General features: G+C 54.0%; 1 protein-coding gene across 1 annotated transcript in view; it reads left to right on the top strand.

Moving 5' to 3' along the window:
* Positions 1-2,925: 2,925 nt before the first annotated feature.
* Positions 2,926-20,542, top strand: part of AKAP1 (A-kinase anchoring protein 1) — a 46,676-nt gene continuing 29,059 nt past the window's right edge. The window contains exons 1-2 of the mRNA XM_032967620.2: positions 2,926-3,253; positions 16,767-19,537. Of these exons, the coding sequence (XP_032823511.2) occupies positions 16,795-19,537 (2,743 nt within the window). The 5' untranslated portion in view covers positions 2,926-3,253; positions 16,767-16,794. The remainder of the gene's footprint in view (positions 3,254-16,766; positions 19,538-20,542) is intronic.

Below are 20,542 nucleotides of genomic sequence, written 5' to 3'. Positions count from 1 at the left end.
GTGGTGGGGGGGGGAGAAATGAATTTCAAAATTATGTTGAAGGCGCGAGTAAAGTTTCGCTTGAACGTGTTTTGGGTGGTGGTGGCGGAACGCGGTCGGGGCCTGGTTGGGTGGGTGGGCACGCCAACAGGGCGAGGAACGGGGAGCCGTGTGAAGCGTGCCTTGCCCCGTGTGAAATCCACTGCTGGGTAAGGAACTCCCACAATGCCGTGTCAGTTATACGGTGTGGTTTTTTTTTGGACCAGACTTCACCGTGCTGGTCAGCGTGGCTTCGTGAGCATAATCGCAGGGAGCATAGATAGTACCCTACAATAGATTATGCTGCACTGCCCTCTGCTGCTCACCTGTAATATATACACGAAGTTTTTACGTTTATTTAAGAGGGGTGGTACGGGGGTGTATTTAATCACTTGGATGGGGGGAGGGGCATATTTTACAGTGATGTTTGGGGCTTCCTGTAACGAAGTCGATGTGTGGTTAGGGTGGGGGGTGGTACCTGTCACCACGTGGGTGGATGTGTGGTTGGAGTGGGGGGGGGGGGTACCTGTCACCACGTGGGTGGATATGTGGTTGGAGTGGGGGGGGGTACCTGTCACCACGTGGGTGGGTGTGTGGTTGGAGTGGGGGGGGTACCTGTCACCACGTGGGTGGATATGTGGTTGGAGTGGGGGGGGGGGTACCTGTCACCACGTGGGTGGATATGTGGTTGGAGTAGGGGGGTACCTGTCACCACGTGGGTGGGTGTGTGGTTGGAGTGGGGGGGGGTACCTGTCACCACGTGGGTGGATGTGTGGTTGGAGTGGGGTACCTGTCACCACGTGGGTGGATATGTGGTTGGAGTGGGGGGGGGGGTACCTGTCACCACGTGGGTGGGTGTGTGGTTGGAGTAGGGGGGGATACCTGTCACCACGTGGGTGGGTGTGTGGTTGGAGTGGGGGGGGGGTACCTGTCACCACGTGGGTGGATGTGTGGTTGGAGTGGGGGGGGGGTACCTGTCACCACGTGGGTGGATGTGTGGTTGGAGTGGGGGGGGTACCTGTCACCACGTGGGTGGGTTTGTGGTTGGAGTGGGGGGGGTACCTGTCACCACGTGGGTGGGTGTGTGGTTGGAGTGGGGGGGGGGGTACCTGTCACCACGTGGGTGGGTGTGTGGTTGGAGTAGGGGGGGGTACCTGTCACCACGTGGGTGGGTGTGTGGTTGGAGTGGGGGGGGGGGTACCTGTCACCACGTGGGTGGATGTGTGGTTGGAGTAGGGGGGGGGGTACCTGTCACCACGTGGATGGATGTGTGGTTGGAGTGGGGGGGGGTACCTGTCACCACGTGGGTGGATGTGTGGTTGGAGTAGGGGGGGGGGTACCTGTCACCACGTGGGTGGGTGTGTGGTTGGAGTAGGGGGGGGTACCTGTCACCACGTGGGTGGGTGTGTGGTTGGAGTAGGGGGGTACCTGTTACCACGTGGGTGGGTGTGTGGTTGGAGTAGGGGGGTACCTGTCACCACGTGGGTGGGTGTGTGGTTGGAGTGGGGGGGGTACCTGTCACCACGTGGGTGGATGTGTGGTTGGAGTGGGGTACCTGTCACCACGTGGGTGGATATGTGGTTGGAGTGGGGGGGGGGGGTACCTGTCACCACGTGGGTGGGTGTGTGGTTGGAGTAGGGGGGGATACCTGTCACCACGTGGGTGGGTGTGTGGTTGGAGTGGGGGGGGGTACCTGTCACCACGTGGGTGGATGTGTGGTTGGAGTGGGGGGGGGGGTACCTGTCACCACGTGGGTGGATGTGTGGTTGGAGTGGGGGGGGTACCTGTCACCACGTGGGTGGGTTTGTGGTTGGAGTGGGGGGGGTACCTGTCACCACGTGGGTGGGTGTGTGGTTGGAGTGGGGGGGGGGGTACCTGTCACCACGTGGGTGGGTGTGTGGTTGGAGTAGGGGGGGGTACCTGTCACCACGTGGGTGGGTGTGTGGTTGGAGTGGGGGGGGGGGTACCTGTCACCACGTGGGTGGATGTGTGGTTGGAGTAGGGGGGGGGGTACCTGTCACCACGTGGATGGATGTGTGGTTGGAGTGGGGGGGGTACCTGTCACCACGTGGGTGGATGTGTGGTTGGAGTAGGGGGGGGGGTACCTGTCACCACGTGGGTGGGTGTGTGGTTGGAGTAGGGGGGGGTACCTGTCACCACGTGGGTGGGTGTGTGGTTGGAGTAGGGGGGTACCTGTTACCACGTGGGTGGGTGTGTGGTTGGAGTAGGGGGGGGGGTACCTGTCACCACGTGGGTGGGTGTGTGGTTGGAGTAGGGGGGGGTACCTGTCACCACGTGGGTGGGTGTGTGGTTGGAGTGGGGGGGGGGTACCTGTCACCACGTGGGTGGATGTGTGGTTGGAGTGGGGGGGGGGTACCTGTCACCACGTGGGTGGATGTGTGGTTGGAGTGGGGGGGGGTACCTGTCACCACGTGGGTGGATGTGTGGTTGGAGTGGGGGGGGGTACCTGTCACCACGTGGGTGGATGTGTGGTTGGAGTGGGGGGGGGTACCTGTCACCACGTGGGTGGGTGTGTGGTTGGAGTAGGGGGGGGTACCTGTCACCACGTGGGTGGGTGTGTGGTTGGAGTGGGGGGGAGTACCTGTCACCACGTGGGTGGATGTGTGGTTGGAGTGGGGGGGGGGGTACCTGTCACCACGTGGGTGGGTGTGTGGTTGGAGTAGGGGGGGGTACCTGTCACCACGTGGGTGGGTGTGTGGTTGGAGTGGGGGGGGGTACCTGTCACCACGTGGGTGGATGTGTGGTTGGAGTGGGGGGGGGGGTACCTGTCACCACGTGGGTGGATGTGTGGTTGGAGTAGGAGAGGCATAGAAGGGGGGTGAAGATAGCTCCGACCACGTGTGCTGAGGGGCGGGGTGTGTGGGTGGAAGGGGAGGGGTAGGGGGTGTGTGGGTGGAAGGGGAGGGGTAGAGGGTGTGTGGGTGGAAGGGGTGGGGATTGGGGGGGGGGAGCCTCGTGCCCGTATTTGGCTACAAATCCGCGGGGCTTGCTGGCCGCGCGCATGCGCACTCCGCTCCCGCCGGGCCCACACGCAACCACGTGGGGAGCAGCGGCAGCAGGAGACGACGAGAATCAGTAGAAGCAACAGCAGCGGCAGCGAGGAGGAGGACGAGGCGGGGAACCACGACCACAACGAGGTGGAGGAGGAGGGCTCTAGCTTCAGGTTCACCTCCTCGCAGCGCGGCCTCCACCAGCAGTCGGCGCCACGGAAGAGGTGGGATACGCCGAGGTTGATGCCTGAGCGTCGCCGCTGTTGTTGATACTCAAAGTCAAAGTGTCAAAGTGCGCGCGTGCACCTCGTGTGCAGCAGTGTCCGCGAGCGCCTTGCTGGGTGCGTGGTTGACGACGGATTATTTGGGGTGGCTTCGGGGAGGGGGGGAGGGAGGGGGGGTGGGAAGTTCCACATTGCTATGGACAGGGCCCCGGTGTGGTTTGTCCCCATGGGTTTGGAAGAGAGGTGCAGCAAGTAGCAGCAGCAGCAGCAGCAGCTGGAGTGGACTTGCTCGCAACAGTGCTCCATGAGTCCTTGATTGTTGGTTTTCGGTTTGCTGTGAACAAGTGTACAAATGAGATGAGAGCGACGAGGTGACGGAAGAGTGTCATTACACGGACGAGGTGAAGAGGGATGATGATGATGATAAGTATGATAGTCAACAAAAGGGTTTTTAGGTAGCTGGTGCAGCGAACACGGTGAGGTTGTCAAAGTAAAACTAATGGTGACGAGGTGCCGAAGGCGATGTGGCTGACGAGGTTGGTGGTGGTGGCAAGGGTGACGAGGTGGAGGTGGGTGGTGTAGAAGCTGAGGGGGACGAGACGATGGCGATGTGACGAGGTGAATGAGGTCCAAGATGAGGTGACGACTGTGACACGATGTACGTACACTGCGTTGAGGGTCGCAATGGTTAAACAAAGATGAGGTCGGGCGTGTGGGGGTTAACGATGTTGACGGGTTGCCGATGGTGACGAGGTGACGATAGAAAACTTAAGCCGCGACAGGTTGACGAGGTTGCTGATGGTGAGGAGGTGTCGAAGTGGGGGTGAGGAGGTGTCGAAGGGGGGGGTTAGGAGGTGTCGAAGGGGGGTTAGGAGGTGTCGAAGGGGGGTGAGGAGGTGTCGAAGGGGGGGGTGAGGAGGTGTCGGGGGGGGGCTGAGGAGGTGTCGAGGGGGGGGGGTGAGGAGGTGTCGGGGGGGGGGCTGAGGAGGTGTCGAGGGGGGGGGTGAGGAGGTGTCGAGGGGGGGTGAGGAGGTGTCGGGGGGGGGGGGGCTGAGGAGGTGTCGAGGGGGGGTGAGGAGGTGTCGGGGGGGGGGCTGAGGAGGTGTCGAGGGGGGGTGAGGAGGTGTCGGGGGAGGGGGGTGAGGAGGTGTCGGGGGGGCTGAGGAGGTGTCGGGGGGGGGGCTGAGGAGGTGTCAAGGGGGGGGGTGAGGAGGTGTCGGGGGGGGGGGCTGAGGAGGTGTCGGGGGGGGGGCTGAGGTGTCGAGGGGGGGGTGAGGAGGTGTCGAGGGGGGGGCTGAGGAGGTGTCGGGGGGAGGGCTGAGGAGGTGTCGGGGGGGGGGGCTGAGGAGGTGTCGAGGGGGGGCTGAGGAGGTGTCGAGGGGGGGGGGTAGTGAGGCGATCGCTCGCCGACCTTGCCACGGTGGCGCCGCGCTTGACATCAACGAGGTGCCGACGATGTTGGACGAGGTGATGACTTTCGGCGATGGTGACGTTGACGAGGTGGGGGAGGGAGGGGGGGTGCTTGATGCCTACCCGCTGCTGCCGGCCGTGACCTCGGTGTGGCCATTCGGGGGGGGCCTCATTCAGCCGCAGCTGCTGTCTCTGTTGCAGCGGTAGCAGCAGACGTAGAAAAAGTTATAATATTTGTTTAAGAGAAGCAGAATTAGCAGCAGAAGAAGCAGCAGCAGCAGCGTGGAGAGAAACCACGAGGGCGGAGCGCGGTGACATTGCGTGCGCGCACTGTACCCCGCACTGTACGCGGCGTGGGTGACACATGGCCCGCGAGATGCTCTCTCAGCGGCTCCACGTTGAGGCTCGCAGTGGCTCCACGGGGAGGCCTCAGAGTGGCTCCACGTTGAGGCTCGCAGTGGCTCCACGTTGAGGCTCGCGGTGGCTCCACGTTGAGGCTCAGAGTGGCTCCCCGAGCCTTGCGGTGGCTCCACGTTGAGGCTCAGTGGCTCCACGTTGAGGCTCAGAGTGGCTCCCCGAGCCTTGCGGTGGCTCCACGTTGAGGCTCGCAGTGGCTCCACGTTGAGGCTCAGAGTGGCTCCACGAGCCTTGCGGTGGCTCCACGTTGAGGCTCGCAGTGGCTCCACGTTGAGGCTCGCAGTGGCTCCACGTTGAGGCTCGCAGTGGCTCCACGTTGAGGCTCAGAGTGGCTCCACGTTGAGGCTCGCAGTGGCTCCACGTTGAGGCTCAGAGTGGCTCCACGTTGAGGCTCGCAGTGGCTCCACGTTGAGGCTCGCAGTGGCTCCACGTTGAGGCTCAGAGTGGCTCCACGTTGAGGCTCAGAGTGGCTCCACGTTGAGGCTCAGTGGCTCCACGTTGAGGCTCAGTGGCTCCACGTTGAGGCTCGCGGTGGCTCCACGTTGAGGCTCGCGGTGGCTCCACGGGGAGGCCTCAGAGTGGCTCCACGTTGAGGCTCGCGGTGGCTCCACGTCTCTCAGAATGCCTCTATGTGTACCGATGTCTTCGTGGCTTTATATTTACCTTCGGGGTGGCTCCATGCGTCCCTGAGGCTGTCTCCATGTTGTACTTTAGGGTTGGCTGGATGCTTCTGTGACTGTGGCTCCACGTTTCCCTGAGGGTGGCTCCATGTCGCGAAATTAGCACCGTATGTTTCTAGGCTCGATTCTATTTCTTCTCATGAGCTTCAACTCCATGTCGGCCCTGAACTGGTTGTCCCAGAACCAGCACCATGCCTGTTCCAAGCAGGCTTCAGGTGTCGCCAACCGGCTTCCCATCTCTCTCCCAACCCCGATCCAACCCCATTTGCTCCCTTTGCCGTTTGGGATTGATGGGATCGCTAAAATCCAGGCCCAAACATTTTTCGTTATATTTTTTTTTCTCTCCTCAACATTCCTGCCTCTGCATTGATAAATCTTTGTTTACACGTGCAGCTGCGTATTGACGCAGACTGCGGTAAATACAAAGAAAACTACTGCCATTCCATTCTGCTGAACTTCCTAAACTAAATACAGTGCAGTATAAGGGAACACACCCAATATGTAGGAACATCTAACCGATGTTTTGGGAAATTGCCCTTTGGGGATGAATGTAATGGTGCCCTGTATTCACAATGATGATTGTGTTTTGAATGTTGGGCCATCGTAGTTACGTGCTTTTTACAGAATTATTAAGCTTGGTCCAATTTCTTCAGATTCCTATAACCCTGAATGCATCCAAATTTATCGTTCGATCTTAGTTACGGTGCCCATTTAACCCGTGCACCCATGTTGGCTAATTTGTTCTAGCAGTCCTGGTTGCTCCGTCTCGTCAATGCCATCTCTCAATCACCACGCGGCAGGTCACGACACTTCTCTTGCCGCTTTTCTTTACCCTCGCCACTCGACTTCGAGAATTCCCTTGTCGTTGTTTCGCTTTCTCCCCAAGTTATTGTAACTTTGCTCCGTGTCGAGAAACGCGTTCTCTTCTAACTAACTTTGATTGGCCTGTTTTTCTCTCTCGGCTGCTTTGGTGTTGTATTGGGCCCGGTGCTCTCGCACTTGGCAAAATCATCTGCAGCTTCGCTATTGATTTCTACGCTGATGTCACCCAGCTCTATAAGCTATGACTTGAACTGTCAACTTTTATTTATTTTACCAGTTAAGGCCCACTGAACTATATAACTATATTTGCAGAAGCAACCTGGTCACAAATGATAGCTCAATGGAAAGTGGCTTATCGTGTGAAAATTCATAGAGGCCAAGTACTCTCAGCGCATGTTTATTAATGTGGAGGGGAAAAACCGGAGGACCCGGAGAAAAATCCACGCAACCACAGGGAGAACACGCAAACTGCAAATATACAGGCGTCAGGTTCGGGTTTAAACCCACGACCTCCTGTATACCAGGCGAGGTAGTTAACATCTCGCCATCATGGCCCCCCTTCAACATTTCCATTGCCTCCACAACCCTAATCTCGCTGCCCACTCACATGCTGCCCTGACACAAGTCTCATTTTATAATGGTTCTAACTTTTTGCAACTTAACGTTGCCCAAACTGAAGTTCTTGTTTGCTAAAAAAAACACCCTTGGTCAAGACTGAACTTAATAATTAGGCGCAGCATATTGGTATGCCAAACAAGACTTTTAATTATTCTACATTACCTTCTGTGACGCATTGATCAGAAGCATCAACATTGATGACGGAAACGGAAGAAAAGCTAAGAAGTGTGCAGAGACGCTTGGAGAGCTGCCTGCTGATAATTTCACTCGGGAGACAGAATAAGACCTGGATCAGTGAGCATATGTAAATCCAGTGACATTGTTATACACTTTCGAGGAGTAAGTGGGCTTAAAGAGATGATGGCCAGTGGTCTGCAGAGTGGCAGCCAAAGGAAGGCAGCATTTCTCCCTCTTCTTTGCCTGCCTATCCTGTCCACTGCGGAGATGCAGCAATGATATCGGGGTCACGTGCGTGAGCTGGATTGGATCGTTGCATTGGGAGACCGTGAGAGGTGGTGCGACGACTTGAAGGAGGAGGCCTTCCTCCGTTATTGGATTGGCCATGGCTGATGATGAGCAAATATTTGCGCTTCTTAAACTCTGACATTTTACTCTGCAGGAACCTCATAGCTCCAACGTCCATCACTGTCTCCCAGCTGCTGCCGTTACCCTCGTGAATGTCTTCAACGTACCCTGACTCGGTTATTGCAACTTTCTCCTCTGTGGCCTCCCCAATTCCTTCACCAGCACACACAAGTTGATCCAAAAGGCCAATGCCAAACTTCTCGCACCCTGCACCTATAAATGAGATTCCAATCTTCCAATCCGTCCACTGGTTCCCGCTCCAATCGCGGATCAACTGCAAAGTTTACCCTCACAATCTACAAGATCCTCCGTGGACTCGCCTCTTGGTCTGCCTCTTCCCTCCCATCTCGCTGTGCTTCACACACACACACATCCTGCTCCTTGCGTAGAAAACCTGCAGACAACCTTCGGTCAATTGAAGGTCCCTCATTCTCCTCTGCTACCCATGTAGCGTGGAACTCTCTCTCCCCAGTCATCCATGCTCTTGACTTCCTACCCCCCCCCCCCCCCCCGTTCAAGTCCAGGCGCAGGACCCCTTCTAAGTAATGTACACGTAGTACACATGCACACCTGCTTGTTCCGCATGTTGAAGACGTCCCACTATTGTCCTGCACTGTGTAAATCTACATTGTAACGGTTTGGAAGTACAGCGGCTTCCTTGAATGTGGCAGACGCGTTCCTGAAAAGTGCTCTGCGAAGCGAAAACAATTTCGCCGTGACAAAAATAATGGCGCCGATAACATCGCGATAAAGTTTGGCAAGATGCGACGTACGCGCTCTCGCTAAGACGGCGGCGGGACAAAGAACGGAGACGATGGTACGCTGCCGCGTACTGTATCATTCCGGCGCGTATACCCAGAATTCCCGTGCAGCTCATGAAAGTAGTTGGTCGTCGACTGCTCAGAAACCGCTTGACAACTGCGCGCGTTCCGGGTTGTGGGAAACGAGTTCCCAAACAGGAGAACCGCATTATAGCGAAACCGCGTTTGTGTGAGCACGCGTTAAGCGAGGACTTGCCGTAGTGCGATTTTTGTGGATCGTGAAGATTTGTAAAATTTCCACCCATCCTCGCCTCTTGTGCGAATGGGAGACTGCAACACTGGGTTCTGGCTTCGTGAATCTATCCGTACACATCTGTGATTGTTACCCTCGTGTGTGTGTGTGTGTATGTTTAATCTGGGTCCTCTCCGATCACGTGCAATACACTCCTTTTATTTCTAAGAAAGCATTTGGCCAAGAACCACCGCGGTTGAAAACATTTTTCCTGAAACTCGCGGAGGCTTTCTAGGATCAGTGCATGACATAATTTCCACAAGGTCACCGCTAAGAAGGCATTGGGCCAAGAACCACCGCGGTTGAAAACATTTTTACTGAAACTCGCGGAGGCTTTCTAGGATCAATGCATGACATAATTTCCACAAGGTCACCGATGTATGTGCAGGGTGAGTGCAAGTGTGCGAGTGTAAAAGTGTGCGAGCGTGCACGGTGGACTATGCCTGCTTGTGGTTTTGAATGGCTAATGCTTACCCGTGCAGGCCCGGCGCTTTGCCGTCAGGCTCCGGAGGGAATTTTGCCACGCGAATTGTGCAGTCCTTTTTTTTAATGCCGTACAAATTGTACGAGGAGTTGGGTCAAGCGCAAGCTTTTTTTCTTTCTTCAAAGTAATGTATTCATGCTCTGTCATTTGCCAAGTTGAACAAACACTGCCGTTTTAATAAACGTGAAACTGAACCAGTTGCTCGGTGCAGCTTGCTCCTCTTCAACTCGCAATAGACGGCGTGCTAAAGTATATGGTCAAACCTCTGCCCCCATAAACTTAAAAATTGTTTAGAGCAACAAGCTGCTTGAAGATGGCACGCCTCCGCTTGTCTCACGGGGGTTGTCAGCGGTGCATCATGGGAGCACACAATGCGGTGGTAAAGCTTTATTGTTCTCTAAACTTCTTCAAAGAGTCTAAAATGTTTGTCGCGCAATTATAAACTGAAGAGGTTTGGACACCTTGGCCAATCACAGTTGCACGCCGCGCCAGAATGAAATAACAGCTCTCCGGGTGTGATTGCGGGTTGTCTCCTGTGTTGTTTGGGCATGAAGTTGTGAGACGTTAACTGCCTCGCCTGGTATTCATGAGGTCGTGGTTTCGATCCCGACCCTGACAATGGGTCCTGTTTATTTGGAGTTTGCGTGTTTCTCTCTCATCATCATCACAGTGGCTAGGAGATGTTGACTACCTCGCCTGGTGTACAGGAGGTCGTGGATTCGATCCCGACTTTGAGGCCTGCTGCTGTATATTTGAAGTTTGCGTGTCTCTCTCCCTGTGGTCACGTGGATGTTTCTCCGAGTCCTCCGGTTTTTTCCCTCCGCCTTTAGAATAAACGTGCGTTTCGAGTATTTGACTGCTATAAATGTCCACGTAATAAGCCACTAAACTGCGCTATCATTTGTGGCCAGGTCGCTTCTGAGAAAGAGAGCTATGTAGCTCGGTAGGCTATATCTGGTAAAATAAAAAAAAAGTCCAACATTTCGCTCCAAGTGCTGAAACCTTCCACGGGAACCAAATTGTCTTTTAAAAAAAAATGCTTCAACTTTCTAGTCGATCACACCGTGTCAGTGATGGGCTGTTTCTAACCGTACTTCACCGCACTGATTAGTGCGGGTTTGTGTAGCTGGGGCACTGCACCGGTTCAGATATCGCGTGCTGCCTGATGCGAGCTCAAGGCCAGGAATCGAGCTCGATGGTGTGTGGCAGCTTTCACAGCACAGTGTGCCAACCGCCACGTATATGCATGTTGAACTTCTTTTGCCGTACATAGCCAACCGTGTGAATCCGAGGGTGCGGGGCAAGGACAACAAACTGAACAGAGCCTACGCCAACACCACCGCTCCCCCTGGGCACTTGCGCACGTGTGAGACGCCAGCATCGGCACGAAACTGGGGGTGGACTCAAGGGCACCCTCACCCACCCACGCCACTGCCCTGCCACGGTGGTCACTGCCAAAAGGAGGCTTGGTTCTGCTCATTTTCCAGAGGGGCAAGGATTATCCCAAGCTGTGTTTTTTTTTTCTTCCGAAATGAGGGCACTGCTTTACGTATGTATGTAGAACTTCGTTTGCACCGTATATAGCCAGCATGAAGGTGGGGGGGGATAAAACCTGTTTATGGAACAGATTTGACTAAAATGCGCATGTTGGTGTTTGTTGGTCTGTAACGTTCCCACTGCTGGCTGAAGGGCTTCCCCATTTTCTGACTAAACTTTGCTTCTATAACAAAAATATGTATGCGTGCGAAACCCGGTGGTGGATCGTGGTATATTTGTCGATGCAGAATAGTTTTTTTTAAAGTGGTATTGATTTTTTATTAAGCGCATCAGAACTTCAATTACAGATTTTTTTTTCACATGTTTACGAAGTTAAAACTGTAGCGTGCTAATGTGACGAGAGTTATGGCAGAATTTTTGGATGTGCCGCTCTCTCTAATAATAATAACAACAACGAATTCGCTCGGGAAAGCCTCGCAAAGACCGTTGGGATGTTGGGCCGCATCCACCCATTCATGAGTGGCGAAAGACTGCGAGTCACCTGGAGAGAAGCTCATGCACGCGAGGGTGTGATACCAAGCACTACCATCTCCTGGCCACTGCAAACACATCCTTGCCTACTACAACACCTGGCAAGCCGGAGTGCACTACCATCTCCTGGCCACTGCACACAGATCCATGCCTACTACAACACCTGGCAAGCCGGAGTGCACTACCTTCTCCTGGCCACTGCACACAGATCCATGCCTACTACAACACCTGGCAAGCCGGAGTGCACTACCATCTCCTGGCCACTGCACACAGATCCATGCCTACTACAACACCTGGTAAGCCGGAGTGCACTACCATCTCCTGGCCACTTCACACACATCCATGCCTACTACAACGCCTGGCAATCCGGAGTGCACTACCATCTCCTGGCCACTGCACACACATCCATGCCTACTGCAACGCCTGTCAAGCCGGAGTGCACTACCATCTCCTGGCCACTGCACACACATCCATGCCTACTACAACACCTGGCAAGCCGGAGTGCACTACCATCTCCTGGCCACTGCACACAGATCCATGCCTACTACAACACCTGGTAAGCCGGAGTGCACTACCATCTCCTGGCCACTTCACACACATCCATGCCTACTACAACGCCTGGCAATCCGGAGTGCACTACCATCTCCTGGCCACTGCACACACATCCATGCCTACTACAACACCTGGCAAGCCGGAGTGCACTACCTTCTCCTGGCCACTGCACACAGATCCATGCCTACTACAACACCTGGCAAGCCGGAGTGCACTACCTTCTCCTGGCCACTGCACACAGATCCATGCCTACTACAACACCTGGCAAGCCGGAGTGCACTACCTTCTCCTGGCCACTGCACACAGATCCATGCCTACTACAACACCTGGTAAGCCGGAGTGCACTACCATCTCCTGGCCACTTCACACACATCCATGCCTACTATAACGCCTGGCAATCCGGAGTGCACTACCATCTCCTGGCCACTGCACACACATCCATGCCTACTGCAACGCCTGTCAAGCCGGAGTGCACTACCATCTCCTGGCCACTGCACACACATCCATGCCTACTACAATACCTGGCAAGCCGGAGTGCACTACCATCTCCTGGCCACTGCACACAGATCCATGCCTACTACAACGCCTGGCAATCCGGAGTGCACTACCATCTCCTGGCCACTGCACACAGATCCATGCCTACTACAACGCCTGGCAAGCCGGAGTGCACTACCATCTCCTGGCCACTTCACACACATCCATGCCTACTACAACGCCTGTCAAGCCGGAGTGCACTACCATCTCCTGGCCACTGCACACACATCCATGCCTACTGCAACGCCTGTCAAGCCGGAGTGCACTACCATCTCCTGGCCACTGCACACACATCCATGCCTACTACAACACCTGGCAAGCCGGAGTGCACTACCATCTCCTGGCCACTGCACACAGATCCATGCCTACTACAACGCCCGGCAAGGCTTGGTGATTACGCGTCCAAGCGTTCGCCAGGCTTCTAACCCTGCCTGATGTTCCGAGATGCGACCAAAGTCTGTGCATTCCCGGTGATTTTTCGAAGCGGCCGAACCTGCAGGGATAGTTGGCTTGTTTACTCCATTCTATTTCGGTCACATTCCCTGCATATAACGACCGTGCGTTCTGTGTATTGTTGTATAAATACAAAAAAATATATATTTCAACGAAGCAAGTTGCAACCCTTCTGAAGGAATGTCGTGCGAAGAGGTCTCTTGGCTCCACGTCTTAAATGTCGCGCGATCTGTTGGGAGGAAGCCGTCGCTCCCAAAAATTGACTCTTTTATTTATTGTGGCTTCCCCAATGACCGAATCGTCCTGCACGTGAGAGTTTGTTGAAGGATGTGGGGCTCACGTGGTGGACAGCGGAGGGCACTGAAACAAAATCCAATGTACTGCGCTTTTATGCTCCCAATCTTCATGAACCAGAATCGGACTATAGGTAGTCCCCCACTTACGATGGAGATGCGTTACGACGACCCCATTGTAAGTCGAAAATATCGTAAGTCGAAAATGGCCTAGCCTACCCGGGAGTCTTAAAGAATGGTGATAATTTAGCAAAACAGAGCAATTTACATTACCATACTGTATAAACTATATACTGCATGTATTTGTTAATTACAATACTGTATTGCACAGTAAAATTTAAACTAAAAACAAGGTAAATTCTTAGCCTACCTATATGAACTGGAATTGCATAGAAAGTTTTTTCAGGAAACAATCCTATCTGCTATAAAAAATTTAAACATGCATTGAACGTATGTATCGTGGTAACCCTAAAATGAAATCGCTAAAGCTACGTATCATACATGCATTGAACGTATCGTAACGTATCATATTCTACTGTACTCACCAAGCTTCTGTCCGTCGTCTGCATACTTGAACGATGTTAGGTTGTTGATGGCTACATTAACTTAGTTGTCGGAAGAGGAGGATGGCGATGATAAAGTTACAGTATCGTACCTCGTACGCTGCTGCGTTTGCCTGCCGCACGAAATTAAAAATATTTTACAATTTTATCGTGTCGCTATCGCCATCGTAAGATCTAAATATCGTAAGTCGGACCATCGTAAGTCGGGGACGACCTGTATTTGTTTATACTGGAGGAGGAATCCGATGAGCTATGAAGCTCTTTACTCACAGATGTCCAGCAGCGGCACGGGGGTCAGAACGTTACAACTTCAAACAATACGAACACACGTTAGGAGTGCAACAGTATAGCAAAGGTAAACAAATCGCTGAAAATATATTTTTCCAGGTGAAGCCCACTGAGCTACGAGCTTCTTTTTCAGAAGCGACCTTGCCACAAATGCTAGTGCAACGAAAGTGGTTTATCGCGTGGACATTTATTGTAGCAGCGGTGAAGCACAGAGGACCCCCACAGTTCTCGCGGCGTGGGGAGGCCCTCGTCCAGCGGTGGATTGACATAAACGGGCTGCGCGCGCGTACACCCGTACCTTGCGGGGCCTGCACCTTCGATGCTCGTCCAACAAAAAGTCCGACCACGTGTGGAGAAGCGATCGTTGAAGCTCGCTGATGTTATCACATTGTGGCGCTCTGGTCACGTGATGGCAGTGTGCTGCAGTACTTTTTAATAGCGTCACTGCAGTGATGTTACGAGCGAACGTACCCTTTAAAGTGTTTATATTTGGGACCTTTTTTTGCCAGTATCAAAGTATGAAAAAATAAGAATAGGTGTTACCCTTTCGGGCAATAAAACGGTTGTTAAAATGTTCAAACACCAAATAGGAATCAGGTTCCCATTAACCACACGTACTTGTGATGAATATGCAAACAAACATGCTCTGATAATGTGGGCATTGTCTTGGAAACTGATTGGCCTACGCCAGAGACAGCCTTCTTAATGGCCTAGTCTCACCAGTGTCAGACTAGAGAACGCCAAAAGGTGTCTATTTGGTGTTTGAACGTCTTAACACCTGTTTTTAATGCCAGAAAGGGTAAAAACCTCAATTTTTTTCATACCCTGTTTTTATTGACTGTACTGTTCTCTTTAAACGGTAGCTTCAAGCGTGTATCTGACAGGCCTACACACACAGCCCAGATAGGCATCTCGTAGATAAGAGGCGTTTATTTTTTTTCGGTTTCCGTTGTACAGGGACTCCTCGACTTACAAACTTTCGGAGATACGAACAAACCCGGTCCGTATGTCCATTTGCCTGTTCGGACCGAGAGTCGTAAGTTGAACTGCCGCGCAATAGATGGTGGCGGTGGCATCTGCAGAACATGAAGAACCAGTGGTATCTGCATGTACAGGAGATTATACAACTTTTAAAGCCATTCAGCGTGTTTAGTGTACTTGCCGTAGAACGTTTGGAATCGACAGGAGTAAAGTTGGGACTTGCGAACAAATCGACTTGCGAACAGACCTGCAACCTAACTCGTTCATAAGTAGAGGGCTCCCTGTTATGTAAAATCCATCACCACAGCGGAAAATTGTTGGTTACCTGAAGGAGGCTTACTCAACAGAAACACGATCTTCCCCTTCCTCCTCGATGACCGCTAAATATCTCCTGTTAATGCAATATTTAAATTGACACATTTATGAGTAAAAAAAAATCGGTTGCATTGACATTATAAGTTAGAGACTTGGTAACTAGTGTAGGAATGTGGTGTTTCGGAGTCTCCCAAAATAAATGAATACGGAGCAGTTGGAATGGTCGTTGGTGCCCTGCACTACCAACCTGGTGACACGAGTTTGCTTCCCGGCTATACATAAACTAAAAGTCATTATTTTGCCAGGTACGGCCCACTGAGCTATGTAACTATTTTTCAGAAGAGGCCTGGCTATCGCAAATGATAGCTCAACAAAGTGGCTTATCACGTGGAACGTTTATAGCAGCCAAATACCCTAAAATGCACGTTGATTCAAAATGTGGAGGGGGAAAAACCGGAGAGCTTGGAGAAAAATCCACACGATCACGGGGAGAGAGAGAGAGAGACATGTAAACTCCAAATATACAGGGGTCGGGATCGAACCTATGACCTCCTGCGTACCAGGCGAGGTAGTTAACATCTCGCCCCTGCGGCTCTCCTCGGTGATATCCGAACCGGATCTGTGCTTCGGCTCGATTTGTCTGTTTTCCATTGACCAGCATGGTGAAGCGTGGTTACACAAACCCATAACCGACACCGCCATGACAAAATCGGCTGCGAGTTAAAAACAAGATTGGCACACGTCTTCTTAACATATGGATTAATAGCAGCAGATTAAAGATATAATTTTAGATGTTGCATACCGGGTAAACCCCTTGTCAGTGCCAATTCAGAACTTATTGGTCCCCCATTGCCCTTTATAAATCTCAACGTTCATCCTACAAAGTCCCATCACAAGGTGAGAAACACTAAAAATGTAACTTTTTTAAACTCAATTTCCCTGTACAAGAATATGTGTTAACCGTATGGGTTGACAGGTGTGATGTTGTTATCCGCTCAATTATCTGTTGAGAAGCGGAGTGGATCTCGTCCGTTCCTCCTTTTAAAGGAGTGAAGACTGCAGCAGCGGTGGAGCGTTTGCGATGCGGTCGATGGTTTGAGATTCGCAGCTGCACTTGAGTTGCAGACCGGCGAATCTTCAGCGCGCCATTTGTGGCAGGGGTCGGGCTACATCGGCCACGTGGCCCGGTTCCGATTCGGTCGATTTTTCGACCATTGGCGGCGTGGAAGGTTGACACCGGGAGGTTCGATGGTAGGGTCCTGTACGAGATTTTTTATTTAATATTACTGGCACGCTGAAGTAATGAGAAGCACTTTGACCTTTGACATGAGACTGCTGCAACGGTTGCTCTTTGAACCCCCCCCCCCCCCCCCCGTGTACACACACACGTCTGAAATGAGTGTTGTGGGGTTTTTTTGTCTTTCTCTGTGCGTTCAGATTATTTGGCTGGAACAAAGCGGCGGCCATGTTGTGGAGGGCGCTGCACAGGTATTACCCGTATGCCCTGCCTGGGGTGGCGGCGGTGGCGGCGTGGGCCTGGTACTCTTGGAGGAGGAAGGCGGCGTGCAAGGCCACGAGCACGGGAAACTCCACCAAGAGGACTCGGTCGTGTGACGGCGTCGCAGCCCCCGCGGATTCCTCCCGTGTGTGCGCAAACCCTGACGACGAGCTCAATGTCTGCGCCGCACCGGACGTTGACCCGCTCGGGCCTCGTGAATGTCCTGCCACGTGCCCTCCCGGATCGGCCGGCTGCCCGTCGGCCGAGGCGTGCGTCGGCCCGTCCGTTGGCGACGCGGATGGAGTCTTGTCCGCTGAATTCGGCGCCGTTTTGCCGGACAAACGCGACGGGCTCACGTGTGGAGCGGGAGAAACGACGGCGTCTCCTGGTGAAACCGCGGAGGTCCCGGTCGCGGCACGCGCGGCTACCGACTTGTCAGCGGGTGCATGCGAGAGTCTCTCTGAACGTGAAACGCCCGTGGAACGTCCCGAAGATAAATCGTGCGATGCGCTGCCTTCGAGCGATGCGCACGACACGCCGAGTTCACTCGCCGCGTCGTCGAACAGAAACCTCTTGGCTGAGCCACTTGCAGCCCCGCATTCGACGAGCGAGCGCGAGACCTTCGCCACAGCAGACACGTCGGACATTTCATCCGCTGCCGACTCCATCAGCCCCCTGTCGGCCTGTGCTTCCACGGACAGGTCCATAATGGACATCGGTGATGCCCCTGGTCTAGTCAACAATTCGGGTGCGTTGTTATCCAACGAGCGTAAGGATTTGTCGAGTTCCGATTTAAGAAATGGTCCGGACGCAGTTGGAAGTGTTCCTAAAACAGTGGCCGTCGTCAACCAATCGCCTGCCAAGCTAGACTCTCCAGTTGCAGTTGAAACGATCGCTAGTCTAACACCGCTTCACGCCCGCGGTTCCTCTGCTTCACCCGAAGCAGGAGATGCGTCGACGTCAACAAATGCGAGTGGTGGCAAACGCGACGTCATTGCAGACGCTCGAAGAACCTCGGAGCCTGCGCGGGCGCACGGTTCGCGGCGAGTCGGCGCAGCGGACAGCACCGTCGCCGCCAATGCTGGCAGACCCAGCGCTGTGGCGACCATCTGCAGTCGTGATGTCCCGTCGTCAATTGTGAAAGCGCCTCGCGCCACGTTGGTCAGCCGCGACGTGGGCGAATCGGCACCAACGCTCGAACGATCGGAATTGCGTTGCCAGAACGGCAAGGAGTGTGAAGCGAAGGCCGCCGCTGCGGATGGCGCGGCATCCACCAACGGGTCGAGGGCGTCCGCCGGAAAAATGGTACGCGAGCGGAATGTTTCTGACGGCGTGCTCTTAGACGAAAGTGTTGGCGGTGGGGCAGCGTTGCGCAAAGCAGGCCGCGCGGCGACGGGCGGCTGCGACGATGGAAAGGCGCCCAAGGGCGAGGCTCTGGAGCGCGGCGAAAGTTGCGAAGTTGGCGAAGAGGGACGAGCCAACGATTGCGGCGAGCGCTACGATCCCGAAGGAAGCGACAAAGTGGACCCATTGTGTCTGAAGATGGAAATGGGAGGGAAAATCTCGAGAGAGAATTACCTCGGTGGATCTGGAAAGGACGATAAAAGTGACGACCGTTTTATTCAGGAAGCTGAGCCTCTTGATTTGAAGGATACGCATGCGGTCCGCTGTTCTCCTCCGCTTGAAACGGCGAGTCGCTCGAATGATTCGCAGCCGACTCCGGGGACGAATTCGGTGGCGGTGGCTGGAGGCGTCAAATGTGATTTGGAAATCCCCGGCAGCTTCGAGAGGAAAGCGAAGGTTCCAGCCTTGTGCCGCGAAGAACCGGAGAGTTCGCCTCCGGACAAAACCACCCGCGCCGAGGAGGCGCGGCACAACGGCGGCGACGCCGCGGACTGCAAGGCGCCCGAGGAGCGGTTCGCTTCGGGTTTTGTGGAAAAACTCATTCGGGATGCGAGGGTGTCTTTCGCGAACGTGCTCTTGGAAGGGAGCGACGAGTCGGAGAATCGGCCGGTCCTGAGCAGCAGGTTATCGGCGGAGGCGGCCCCCTTCATGCCCACGTCCGCGGAAGCCACGGTAGCTGAAGCTGTGCCCCGCGGAGGGGTGGAGTCTCCCCCGGCCCACGCCGCAAGTGAGGGGCGGCGCGCTCGTGGCCGCGAGCCGGCCGCCGGCGCTTCGCCGAGCGACGCGAAGGGGAAGGACGACAAGAAGACGGCGGAGGCGGAGTCGCTTGTGAAGAGCAATCTTTCGGCGGAAGCTGCCCCGTTCACGCCAACCCCGGTGGAGATTCTCCCTGCGGGTAAACGTTCTGTTGTAGAGGAAACATCGGAAGGAGAGGCGACATCCGAGAACGCCTTGTACGTCGGGGACTTGTGGAAAAATCTTAATTTTGGGGTGAATATGAAGGAGCTGGAAAACTCGCCGAACGAAGGAAAGTCGGGTTCAAAGTTTTTTCCATTGTCTTGTCCCGAAGGCAAGTGGCTCATGAAGGACAGAACCGCCGAGAAGTCTCCGAAAAGGAAAGCGGTGAAGGTAGCGGTGGAATTTCTCGATAAAAACTCCGCCGGCGGTGGTCGTGTGCCGGCAGCTTTACCGGTGGACGTCTGTACGAGGGGTGACCCTAAAGAGGCCGCGGTCGACGCAGAGGAGAACATGACCAATGGATTGAGCACGGGTTCGGAGAACAGCGAGTCAACGGTGATGCTCGATGGTGAGGCTTCGCTCGGTGAGAAGTCAATTGTGTTTTTTTTTACTTGCCCCGATTTGATCGAATGGCTCTTTGTGATGGTTAATGCTCACTCGCCTGGTTGAATAGACGATCGTTGTGAATAATGTACCGCGGGTTCTGTCGTGCTTAGACGGCCATGCGGACGTCGGCTAACGACAGCAAATTTTCTCTGCACACTTTGTTTTTGAATTCTCAGCAAGGAAAATGTAATGAACATGGGAATGTTGTTGATGCATTGTTGTTTTTAAGACACGACCGTTAACCTTAACGCTTAATCATCGTCGGCACCCGTGATGCTGGATGGAGGAACTTCGGAAGCTACCGCAGCCTCGCAATGTTTCCTACCATTGAAAGGGACAAATTGGCGAAAATGGATTTGGTAGTTGGCAATTCGCTTTTTCTCTTATCATTGGCGACCCTGAGGCTGTGGAGGAAATTCCGCATTGCTCTGGTAGGGGTGGGGGGCCTGATCTCTCTCCGTACGAGTAGCACTTTCGTCAACCTCACTTGGGGATTGACGAGCACCGCTGTGCGAAATCAAAGTGCCGTTTGTTCCCTCTATGACGCCGCGTGTTGTTTTCATGACGCGAATTGAATTTGATGCGATGAATGTTTTAGGGAACACTTTTTTATAAAGCGGATGCAAATTGGATATAACGCGGTCGAGTGAACGGAACCACGTCGCGCCAGTAGGAATAAGTGGTCGCACGGCTGCCTCGGCATAGCATCGCACAAGGCGGGATGCTGCTGGATGTTTCTAGATGCTACCCACACGTGCCTCAGTCTCTGTTCAGCCCGCGTACGCATCTAGCGAGTTATCGCGGATTGCGCTTTACCCTACGTGATATATTATTTATTAGAACGCGATTTTTCCTCAACACAACTATTGCGTTTATAGGTAGAACGCGGCTGTACGTTCAATACCTGATCATATTGTCCCCTTTTTTTTCCCCCTCCCTGTTGCACCTCTTCCCGTACTCCATGCAG

This window comes from Petromyzon marinus, chromosome 38 (assembly GCF_048934315.1).
Source record: "Petromyzon marinus isolate PM22_M1 ecotype Great Lakes invasive population chromosome 38, UKy_Petmar_22M1.pri1.0, whole genome shotgun sequence".
Taxonomy (NCBI): domain Eukaryota; kingdom Metazoa; phylum Chordata; class Hyperoartia; order Petromyzontiformes; family Petromyzontidae; genus Petromyzon; species Petromyzon marinus.
This window is presented reverse-complemented; position numbering and strand designations above follow the sequence as displayed.